Source organism: Crocodylus siamensis, chromosome 8, assembly GCF_052110815.1.
Source record: "Crocodylus siamensis isolate JL-2025a chromosome 8, ASM5211081v1, whole genome shotgun sequence".
Classification (NCBI taxonomy): Eukaryota; Metazoa; Chordata; order Crocodylia; family Crocodylidae; genus Crocodylus; species Crocodylus siamensis.
Genome location: NC_143402.1, coordinates 47,309,506 through 47,321,836, shown reverse-complemented (window position 1 = coordinate 47,321,836; position 12,331 = coordinate 47,309,506). Strand labels below are relative to the sequence as shown.

Below are 12,331 nucleotides of genomic sequence, written 5' to 3'. Positions count from 1 at the left end.
TAGCAGCAAACCTTCCTAGCCTACTGCAGTGCCCGGAGCCAACCCTTAATGAGAACAGCAAAGGCTGGCATAATTTATTATCCAGGTCTAAGGCTAAACCTGTGAACAGCTGATAAAGGGCACACGTTATAAAGAATGCTAGATGTAAATATGAAAAGTAAGAATTCTCTGTGAAAATGTGTTAAAAATAGAAAAGCGCACATTCACATGCATGCATACCCCCCAGAGATGTTTATAAAATACCTGTTCCTCTCTGTGACCTTGGACAAATCATTTACAGTTGTAACTTTTAAATGGTAGTGTCTAAGTTTGGGCCCCAGTCACATGCTGGATTCATTTGTAGAGGTGAGGTGAATATGAATATTTAGAGTGCAGCCTGACAAGAGTGGATTTACAAAGTTCTGAACTGTTTATAAATGCTCTCAGCTACTGACCTGTGCCTCTCTTGGCCCAGCAGCTTCCACTACTATAACCACTGTATTCTTTGGCCCCTGTGGTTCATTTACTGACTCTCAGTACAGAAAAGTGCTTTCTTTTTCTCCTCTGTTTTTCTCTCTTCTTTTTCCCTTTAGTGCTCTTGCAGTTTTCCCGATATGCTGCAGGAATCTCTGAAAGAAAGGTGGTAGCTGTGGGATCCTCAGTGCTATTGCCTGCGCCTGACAACATAAAGGACATACGACTTATTCATTGGGAATATACAAATGGAAGCATGTCACTCTGCATTGTGCAATACTCTGAGGGGTCACTGGATCCCACTGTCTATGAACCCTATAGAGACAGGGTCAATCTCCATCCATCCAATGGCTCTCTTTTGATAAAAAACGTGCAAGAAACAGACAGTGGGATCTATGAAGCAGCTGTCAATCTGACAGAAATGAAAGCCAGAAAAACCATCCTAGAGGTTCTCAGTAAGTAAGGCACATAGCAGGAATGGGCTTATTCTTTGATTGTATACACATTGCATTGGAACAAGAAGCTTAAATCTAGTGCTGTGAATGGGACTAGCTGTTAAGATTAATTTTCCTGTTTCAGGCAGCCACAGAAAAAACAGGTAAGGGGGTAGGTCTGCACCGAGATGCTCAGTAGAAGGCTTAGGAAGAAGGTTCCCCAAAGTAACAACTGTTCAGTCGGTGCCCTTTGTAAACATGCCCATGGACTCTGAATATTAGATTAGTGGTAGCAACATGTTGGCAAGATGCTGTGTTGGACACAATGCATTCACTTGGGGTGATGGGGAAATTTGAGGAAGATGTTGTATATTGGTTTCTTAGTGCCCCATGCTGGCTGCACATGGAACAGCTTTAACACCTCTTGCACAGGAAACCCTTTGAAAGTGACTTTCATTAGGTGCACAAGTGATCAGTTGCGCAAACCACATAGGATGCTAGAGGACTTAAATCCCCAGGCTAGTTAACCTGTTTGCTAAGCAGGGACCCCAGCAATTATCACAGTATGAAAAGAGTACGTTACCTAACACATATGGACCTTGATATTTAATGTCTGGCCAATCACTGCCCTGATGTTATTTTACCTGATAAGCTGTGTGCACCTGTTTTCAGTTACTTTGTCCTATACATAGGACAGCACAGCATTTGATTATTTACAACTTAGTAATTTATTGTTGCATTATCCACAAATCAAAAAAGACTTTTATACACAACTCATTTTCGTTTTTCAATTTTTAGTGCCTTGCTAGACCAATGATTTTCAACTGGGGTCCTGAGATTCTTTTAAGGGTGCCATGGGGTGTTGTACAATACTAGCCCTGGGAAGTGCAAATATCTACCTTTACAAGATTTAGCAATCTACCTCTACACTGCCACAACACACAATGAAGTGACATTCTTATGTCTACGCTGACATTATATGGTAGTGTTAGAACAAAATATATCAATACCTTTACAAACTAAAGAATGTAACTTATATTGTAAGTGTGACCCTATCTCCAATATTTTAAGTTGGTAGGAGACCAGCATTATAGAAACCTGGTATATGCTGTATGTTTTCTAGTGCCCGTGTCTCAGCCTCATATAAGGAGAAAGACCGTTCCTGAAGAGGCTGCCAGTAAGTTATTCTGTGATGTGGCAGGGGGCAGAGTGGACACCATAGACTGGAAGAAGGACGGAAAGCCTCTCCCTGAAGACCAAGATTTCCAGCTCTCCCAAAGCCATAGTATTCTGATCATTTCAGAAGCACAGAAGTTGAATTGTGGCTCTTACTCCTGCAATGTGAGCAATGAGATAAGCTGGCAAGAAACCACTCTGAACTGGGCCATTGCAGGTATATTTACATCAGTATGAATAATACTGTGAAGCTTAACCTCAGTGGCTGCAGTATACATGTGTAACGGGGGCCTTCTCACCTGCTACACCTTTTTGGAGTTAATAGATGTTAATAAGCAGGAGACTGCCCATTTCTTACCCCAATGCCAGGGGACGCTATCTGCAGCTCCATTCCTCCCCTATATCACAGCCCAAGGCTTGCTGATGGCATCCAGATGTCATTATAATCACCAGCCCCCACTCTTGGCCCCAGAATCCTCCCAATTGAACCCCACCTGGATTCCTCTCCTCAAGCAGTCTCATCTGCCTTCATACTAGGCAACATAGCTCCCTGAACTGCTTCCCCTTTGGGCATGGCCCCCCCCCCAGGACCTTTGGCTTACTAACTCTGGCCCACCTCCAGGCCAGCCAGAACCCCAGGCATGCAGCACTTGGGCATTCCTCCCAATGGGCCCCCAGCCCTTTGATCCTTCCGGTCCTGGCCCCAGCACTGACCAGTCAGGGGAAGTCTATGGCCTTTTCTCTCTCTCTGGGGGGTCCACCCTCCAAACAAGGGGTAACCCACCCAGTTGTGGGGGCTAGGGCATAAGGCACCCCAACACACCTTTCACCAGGGTAGTAACTGGCCTGGCATTTCCTGGGGGCTCCCACACCACTGGGAGCCCCACCAGGCCACCCACTCCCAGGAGAGTACAGTTTTAGGTCATGCCTAGAACCAGAAGCCTCTTGACCATCCCTACAGCTCCTCCCTTACCTCCAGATGACACCAGCAGCCCTCCAACCAAGCAGTATTCTTACCTGACCTCTAGCAGCAGACCTGCCCTGTTTATATAGGCAGCCCTAGGTTCAAAATGGCTGCCGCCCTCATCAGGCACCCGCTGGCTGCTAGCTGCAGGCCCTTAAAGTGGCAGGCACCTGCAGTGCCCTGCCACAACATGTCAGCTTGAACTCCTTGCTGGCATAGTTCCTGTCTTGGACGGCATTGTGCCTCTCCTCTCACAGAAGAACAAAGGGTTCCAAATACCTGTGCTCTTCTATATGGAATATAGTTATCATTCACATTTTCTACTGTGTTTCTTCTTCTTAAATTCCCTAGATGATGCTCCCTGATCTGAGTAGCCTAGCTAGTTTTCCATTGACCCTTTGAGACCTACCTACCAAATCCCATGCTTCTCTAGAACAAAGGGATCCTAGGACATGACTAGGCATTGTTAGTAGTAGTATTGTACTAGCACTTACAAGTCACACTCTGTTATAAAAACTAAATATGGAATAGGTCACAGTTTAGCCCTTTATTAGCAAGTGAGTTAAAGATGATTGTAAGGGCCACCACCTACTGCTCTAAGCCTTGCCTAACTTTCAGGGCATATTAAAACTGTCCCCCTTTTCCATGTGCCCAGTTTATCCTCTGCACCCCCACCCCAATCTGCACAGAATGCTGTACAACTTCCTACTCCTCCAAGCACCACCCCTTCTGCATTTAGTATCAGCTGCATGTGATATTTTGGGTGTATCCCAGTGACAACATCCTAGCTGTGCACAGTTGTAAATTCATAGGGGGCTATGACACCATAAAAAGTTCAGCAGGCTCCACAGGACTGTCAATGTCCCATAGAGAGACTGATGAAGGGTGTTGCACATGACAATATGGAGCCTGTAGGAAGAAGTCTCTAGTTTGGCCACCAGATGTCAAACTCTAAGCCATATCTATGCATGCTGAATATGAGCCTTATTTTAGGAAAGTGAATGGAGTCCCCAGAGATCCCACTTCTCTAGTATTTCTCAGTTTTTCAAGGAGTAGAGAGTTCTACTGATCTTCTTCTTCCTTTTGCTTTCCCACCACTTTTGTATTCATTCCCTAGGTACCTCACCTCCCCAGCCAGTTGTTTTGAGAATGTCTGTCACTGCATTGGCGTTTGCTGCTGTCTCAGGACTTGCTCTGATTGCTCCATGCTGTCAATCAGAAAAGCTAAGAATAAGTAAGTATGAGATATCTGTGCTTGTAGATCTCAGATGCTATATCCAGTGACAGCAAAATTAAGCTTCCAGCTGTTTTTCTGTGTGGTCCTTCCTACTGCTGTTTATGTATTTAGTGAAAAGTTTCCATTGTAATACGTGCAGAGAAAGACTTTTTTCTTTTTTTGCCAAAACAATTTTTCCAAGAATATTATTTTTATCAAAATGTTCATGTTTTCATAAAAACTCAGCTCTTTAATAAAGCTGTTAAAAAACAAAACATTTCAGTTTTCATAAAGTGAAACCCAGAGACTCCAGTTTTCAGGCTTTTGGTTTTCAAACTAAACAACACCCAAACTCTTTCAACACATTTTATTAAAATGACAAAGGGTGTCTCCTGACATTTTTTTCACATTCCAACAGGGCTCTATTTTGTATAAATGTTTATGAAACCAAAAAATAAAGTTTCAGATTCCAGAGTGCCAGTTCTTATAGTATAAGTATTATACATGGTTCCACCATGTTCTTCTAATACCTGGACAAGCTGTTGTTTGGGAATTAAAAAAAAGATGGACTAAAAATGAAAAGTATGCACAACAGTGAAAAGGGGCTTATTTTAATCAAGAAAAACTACTTTTTTGGACAAGAAAAGATTGTATTTTTTCTAAAGGAAAGGGAACGTTAAATGTAGAGTCTGTCATAGGAACATAAATGATGGAATTTCATAATCCAAGAATCATTCTGTTCCTGCTCCATAGTTGAAGAGAACTGGGAACATCTGTTGGAAAAGGAGCTGCAAAGACTTTTAAACTCGTCTCTATAAAAGGACAGTCTGGATCTGTTTCTGTTCATCGGTAGTAGGACCAAAATCAAGAACAGAGGAGACAGTAACTAAAATCTTCTTTCTGAGAGCCAAGTTAAAACATAGATGTTTGCCTCATACTTTCTGCCTGAGACAACTGGCAGAATGATTTGTTGCCTTCATCTGCCATGTAGCGTTGGCTTTCATTCAAGGAACATGTTAATGCCCTGAATTGGTTTAATCCTAGTGTAGGCTGATTCACTGGGCATTTCTACACATGCCCCTAAGGTGCTGTTGTTACTGCGCTGTTATGTAGTACTTCCTTTTGAAAGTACTAGAAGATGACATAGTAACAGCCCATACTGTGCCGTGCCACTGGTGCACAGTTATTTTTAGGCACTACATTGCCATAGCAACACACTATACTGAGGGGAATGCGTTATTACGGAGACATAGCGTCATGTGTAGACACACCCACTGAGTACTATAGTCACAGAATCATAAAATCATAGAAAATTATGGTTGCAAGGGATCTGAGGAGGTCATCTAGTCCAAACCCCTGCTCAGAGCAGCACCATCCCCAATTAGATCATCCCAGCCAAGGCTTTGTCTAGCCCAGTCTTAAAAACCTCCAAGGATGGAGATACCACCACCTCCCTGGGCAACCTGTTCCTGTACTTTACTACCCTCCCTGTGAGAGAGTTTTTTCCTAATATCTAGCCTAAACTGCCCTTCCTGCAACTTAAGACAATTGCTCCTTGTTCTGTCAGTCCTTCCCCTACAGCCCAGCAGAGGGAGGCAATTATATTTGCTAAGTACTGGATTGTTCTGATGGAGTCTGCTGTTTTTCCCTCTTCACAAAGCCATAAAAATAGCATTTGATATATAGTCTGCCCTGCTTCAGCCTTGACTTGTATTTGCAGTATTTTTGCACATGCGATAAAAATATCGAGTCAAGATTCTTTTTAGGGCAGTTTTTATTTTTGTATTTTTAGTGTGTTTAATCCTTTGGGTCCTTTCCTTGGTTATTTAATTTTCCTGTGGAATGTTGTAAGGGGAATACTAGTTTGAGGTATTTATCTGTAGTTATCAAGTTATGGTCTGGAAAACAGAGGGTTTTTTTCCTAAAAATGAACTTGAAATGTCGGCTTAGTTGCACAGTGAATTTTTTATCATTGGAACAATATAGGTAAATAGTTACAAAAGGAGTATTATTCCCCACTTATAAGTAGCGTACTGACCTACTCCCCAGTCAGCCCCCAGCAGATATCAGAATGTATCTATGTACATAACTTAACTAAATTTACTTCCCATAGCACCTAACTACCTTGACATCTCTGTATTTATCTTCCAGTGCTCCGGGAAGTAAGGCAGGTATTCAAATCCATATTTGACAGGTGTAAAATTGTGGTATAGAGATCATGAGTCATTTGTCCCAGGCCATAGAGGAACTGAATTCATGTCTTTTAAATCCTAGGTTATCATATCAATTACCATTAACCCCATTCCATCATTATCCAGCTGCTTAGGTAAATCTACCCCATGGAGCAGAATTGCCCTTGAAGACTCAGGACTGTTCAGATTGTACTGTCCTGTGAATATGGGAATAAATCTAATCACACCTATCACCCAGCAGTGCATTACAGAAATGTGATGGTGCCTGTGGGACCCTTATCGAGATAAGTTACATCCTTACCCATGAACCCAGGATTTCTTAGGATGATATCTTTTATTGGACCAACTGCATAGCTGTTATAGGCTTAGACAAGCTTTCAAATGAAAGACAACCTTCATTTTACTGCAGCTGATCCAATAAAAGGTATCACCTTAACAAATCCTTGCCTCTCGCATAACTCCACCATGGCTACAACATCACTCTAACACTACCATAACATAGTCCTATATCCATGTTACTGGTAACACCTTATTATATCCAACAGCAAAAGATCTAAGTGTTTATTTTTGATATGTTGCTATGTACCCGGCTAGGCTTCTTAGGGCTCTTCCAACTATAGCATGTTTGCTGTTTGTCTAGGAGGAGAGCTGTGGCGATGGCTTAGTGTCTACACTCATGGGCTGTTGTGTGTCTCGTCTACCCTGGCATTCACTGCTGCAGGCCTCTGGATGAGAGAAGAAGGTAGAAGTTATTTATTGTTTCTGCTGTGATAATGCCTAGAAGCTCAGTCATAGCACAGAATCCTGGTGTTCTAGCCCATACAAACAGAACATAAAGATGAACCCTGCCCCAAAGGGCTTACAGTTCAAACAAATCACTTGGGCCCTAAGAGTAACTAAAGTATTACATGCTTTAAAGGTCAAGGCAAGGAATGAAACAAAATGAGTGAGCCTGAGATAGAGAAGAAACCTACATCTGAACATTAAGGAACAAAGGTCAGAGCTGACTAGGACAGAGGGAAATCAAGCTATCAGTGTCAAAGTTGAGGAGGTATAGGGCTGGAACTGTGTGATCATAGCCTGTAACTCACATTAGGAGAGAGGGTAGCATGGCTGTCTCCCAACCTGTAGTCTCACCCATATAAATGGTTTATGAGTCTGATACTGTTTTCTAGTAAAGGTCTTAGCTCTGGACCTTCAAAGGTTCTTAGGTACACAATTTCATTTTAGATACCTAACACATTAATTTCAGTAGGAGTTAGGCACCTACGTAGTCTTGAGAATCTGGACCATAAACCTTCTCGTTTTAACTTCAAGATTCTGAGTTCAAACTGTACAGATGCCCAAAGCAGGGTCCCTTACAGGTGTTTATATGGAGCACCTATTTATTTTGCAGTGCAGTTCTGAGCTTCTCTCATGGGCAAACATAATCAATATGTCTGGGACACATTCACATGACAAGCATTTACAATTAGGGTCTCTGTAACTAATCAGAGCTCCTACTGCTCCCCCTGCTGCTAGCCAGACTGGAAAAGTAGGGACACTACTTCCCCACCACACTAGAAGGCCTGGGCAGTACTTCCTTGCCTGAGATGTAGGGTGGTACAGCAAAGCAGGGAACTAAGTTTCACTCAGTGTTCCGCTGGCTTGTGTGTCTTAAACACATAGACACAAGTGGTGATTGCTATATAAACGTGATATTTGTCAGGCAAAAGAACTTCCTTAGGCTTTAAATTCTTATGTATTTCTTCTTTCCCTAAGGTCCCTCTGCTTCATTCATAGTGCCAGAGATTCTCCTGACATATGTGATAATAGTGACCTTTCTGGTATCAGCTGCAATGACAATCCAGCCTGCAAAGCTCAATGGGTTAAAAAGTATAACAAGTGAGTCATTTTTATTTATGATAAAACTCTTGAAAGACATGCAGTGATGTGAGGTTTGCCCTAAAATGAAGGTTAGAATAAACTCTTTCATGAAACAAAAGTAAAGGTTCCATTCTGAGACATAATCTGGATCAGGGCCTTGGTTGTATTAGACACTGTACAGACACACAGCGAGCATCTTCATGGAGTTAGAACCTCCTACAGGAATCCTGAGACATAGCTTTTCATCAGTAAGCTATGAATGTAAGCCTTCTCTGACTTCTGCTTGTCCCCTATGGTAAGCAGGATCCAGGAGTTCAAGCACAAAAACCAAGAGCTGCACATCATGGCAACAATATTGCAGAAGATAATGCTGATTGTTGACATAGGATTGACCTTCTTTCTCAAGTGCTTTATTCACATTCCATTTGATAACTAAGTCATCATCATGTTTTTTGTGGGGAGGGGACCATGGTGGGGACTGAATTGGGGCCAGGAGGACATGCTTTGACAGTTCAAAGCAGGCCACCACACCTGGAACATCTTCTAGGCGATAGCTGCCCAGATGGCTGGGCAGGGGGCACACATGGCAGTAGTGCTGCACAAAGGCCAGCTCTGCAGCTACAGCCCACTGGCAGCTGGCCCCAAGGGGCAGATGCCTCATCCAGGTCTGGCAGGTGCACAGCAGGTCACAGCCAGGCAGCAGCCCCCACTGCCAGACTGGTGCAGTGGGTAAAGGGTGCAGGGAACTCTCAGGGCTGCTGAAGCAGTCCAGCTGGCACAAGGGGTAGTGTCCTCAGGTACCAGTTGGCTGGGCCCCAGAAGCTCCTGAGAGCAAGTAGACTTGAGCTACTTGCCAGGGCAGCTTTTTGTACTGCTGGGGCCAGGACAAGGCAGCTTTTTATACTGCTGGGGACAGCACAGGTGCTAGCCCCAGGCTCTAGCTTCCCCTGGCTGGAGATCCAGAAGGAGCCAGGCAGGGTTATTTTGCCCCAAGTGGCACAATTTGCTCCACAACAAAGAACATGTCCGAGCACATGCGCTAAGGCAAAAAGCCCTAGCTCAAATTTGCACCATTTCTATCTGAGCTCCTGCAAGCGCACGTGCTTGCATGTGTGGACACACCAGTGAATCAGGGCCTTAGGTTACTATTTTGAAATGAAAATAACTGGACTGTGACCATTAGGTAGTGACATCCAGAAAAAAATATAGTTTCAGTAGCATGCCATGAGCTGGACTGTTTGTGCTTTGCAAGGAGATGTCTCTTGGCTATACAAACATATTGTTGTTTACTTTTCATTTCTCAGCACAGCACACCCTGGACTACATTGTTCCTGGAGGGGTGTTTTTAGTTGTGCTGACTGCCAGTTTCCTAATAAAGAAGATCCAGCAACTCCACGGTGAGACAAAATCATTAGCGGCCTGCACTTAAACCCTAAAGCTCTGACAAATCTATACGTTAAGAAATTGTTGATGGTTATGCTGAGGTCCAATTTTGTGCCTCACTTGAAATACAGATGTTCCTGTATTTCCTTTAGACTGACACATTGTTGGCTATCAGTCAGCATTATATTTGCCCCCCAAAAGTCTACACACATGGGAGAAACTATTCAAGGAGAAACAGAGCCGTGGAATACTCTGTTTTTGATCATCTCTTAGGCTCATTAAAACACCAGAATCATAGACATAAAATGAGAAGTTCCTTACAAACCTTTTTTTAGCCCTTTCTCCTGTTTTTGCCAGGAAGTATCTACTGGATAAACAGGAAGCCAGACTAATTTTTTTCTTTCTGCTTTATAAACAACAGAAAAGGCTTGCACAGAGTTTGTTGATATAACCGCCCTCACAGTCAGCACCGCAGTGGTATCTTTCCTTCCGCTCCTGGCAATTTTGGTGTGCTGTAAGTATCCTTGCTGTCTGTTTTAAATAAAGGCAAATATGCTTGTTGTTGTTTTAAAAACTTTGCTCCTGCAGAAATGCATGGAATGGAGCTGAAGACATCTGATCTTTCCAGTGTTAAGGACGAAGTAAACCAGTTTTAAACAAGGTAATTAGAAATGAGTGAATTGTATGGGACAGAAATCAGAATTTTCTGAAGAAATCTGTGAAGGAATTTTTCTTCCACCATCTCTGATATCTCAACATTACAAAGACATTAGGGTACCTTGCTAATTTCTCATTGTATGAACAGTTATAGCTTTTTGGATATGTAACCTGCACTCACCGACAGATATTTTATCACCTCACAAATCAACATATTGTTTTTCTTCTTTCCATACTTTTCCCATGTTAGTAGTAATGTGCATCGCCTTATTCAGCCCTTTTGTTAAATGGGTCAGAGACCCTTTTGGCAACCATTCTTTCTAGGTAAACTTCAGTTACCATGCTCCAAGTACAGTTTTGTGTTGTATGTGACACTTCTGAACTATTTCACAGATCACATTACTCAAAGATGGCAAAAAGAAAGCTCGAGTTCTAGACGGCAAGATTTACAGGAGGTAAGTCAATATTAATTGGCTTTCACTATTGATTGATGTTCTTTAGAACACTTTCAAGAAAATAAGGACATTTATAAAATTCTTAGCTTTAAAACCTCAAAAATCAGGAAAGATGGGGCCCAATTCTGCCCTCATTTTTACTGATATTGTACTCTAAGTCCAATAGAGTTTTTCTTGATCTGGGCTGAAATGTGACAAATGCAACCTTGTCCAACAAAGCGCTCAATCAAGCAATAATTCAATGGGGACTCAGGTGGTAAAATTTTGAGGGCTCTGATGATGTACTCAGCCCAAGTCAAAATAGAGCCTGTAAAACCCCCATTCAGATGTCTAAATCCAGTGAATTTGTTGGCCTTCTTTAACTGAATGGTAAATAACCTCCAGATACACAGCTCCCAAACTTGCACGTAAAAATGGCCTAGTTCCAAATACATTTACAGCCTTGAGGTCAAACCATTAATGGATTAAATGTGATTAAAAAACATTTATAAAATTATCATGGCATTCTCAGAACTAGCACATCTAAATCCATATGCATTTGGCCACAGACTCCAAGCAGCAGGACGAGAAGACTAAGGCTGCCTGTTTTATTTATGCAGGTTTGAAAACGTGTGACCGTCTGAGGGTTTGCCTCTGGAAGGCTGTGCGTCTCAATAGACTGATCTGCTTTACACTGGCGTCAGGGCCTTGTTATAAGGGGAATTTGGAGCAGCTCCTGGGCCTCTCAGTCTCTGGATTGTCACTTTAGCACCTTAAAGTGGTGTTAAGCCCTGGTTATGCTGCTCAAAGTTAGTTGAGATCCCACGCAAACACAGCTTGATTTTGACAAGTGCATACTGTTATTTTGCTACTGTGCCAAGGTTTTACAAATAACGATTATAAAAAAAAGCTGGAACAGATGCTGGGTAGTGCGGATCAGAAATAATTCTGCCTTGGACTGATATAACTTTTTCCATCGACTTCAAAGGCTGTTAGTCCAGGCCTGAAAATGTCCTATTGTTTGAGTTTGTAGAGTGGTTTCAGGGGTGTAGGTTGTAGCCATGTTGGTCTAAGGACATAGGCAGACAAGGTTCTTTGGGTGAATCTGATATCTTTTATTAGACTAACTTAAATAGTTGGAAAACAATTATTAAGCAAGCTTTTGGGTTCAAAAACGTTTTGTCAGGCTGAGGAAGTTTCAGCAGTTGGTACGTGCTCTTCCTGCATGGAATGAAAAGTAGCGAAGCCAGGGGCTGGGCTGGCGTGCATACAAGATGAGTGGTTTCAAGTACTCAGGATGCATTTTCTTATTCTCCTTTTCAGACGCTCTGAAGTGCCTCCAGTTGTCTGCGTCAAGGAGATGCTGAGTACTTCCTTTGCCAGTCCTGCACGTATTTCCTATCTCTTGTTTAATCAGAGCACCTCGGCCTTGTTTGATTTTAAGCAGTTGTAAAGGGCTTTGGCTTCCCGGTAGGCTCCTGCTACAAGCTCTGAATAAACGCAGCTGGACTACCTAAATATGTCTGCGTGCGGCAGTTATTCTGAACACACAAACA

At 42.7% G+C, this 12,331-nt stretch overlaps 1 protein-coding gene across 1 annotated transcript; it reads left to right on the top strand.

The window, feature by feature from the left end:
* Window positions 1–484: 484 nt before the first annotated feature.
* Window positions 485–12,293, top strand: LOC149858428 (uncharacterized; the record flags this gene model as incomplete). The annotated part of the gene is made up of 9 exons (XM_090061545.1): window positions 485–908; window positions 2,011–2,280; window positions 4,145–4,261; window positions 7,076–7,177; window positions 8,197–8,319; window positions 9,606–9,698; window positions 10,106–10,198; window positions 10,735–10,796; window positions 12,099–12,293. Coding segments are annotated over 9 exons (1,293 nt in total), but the record flags the coding sequence as incomplete, so codon positions are not given.
* Window positions 12,294–12,331: the final 38 nt, after the last annotated feature.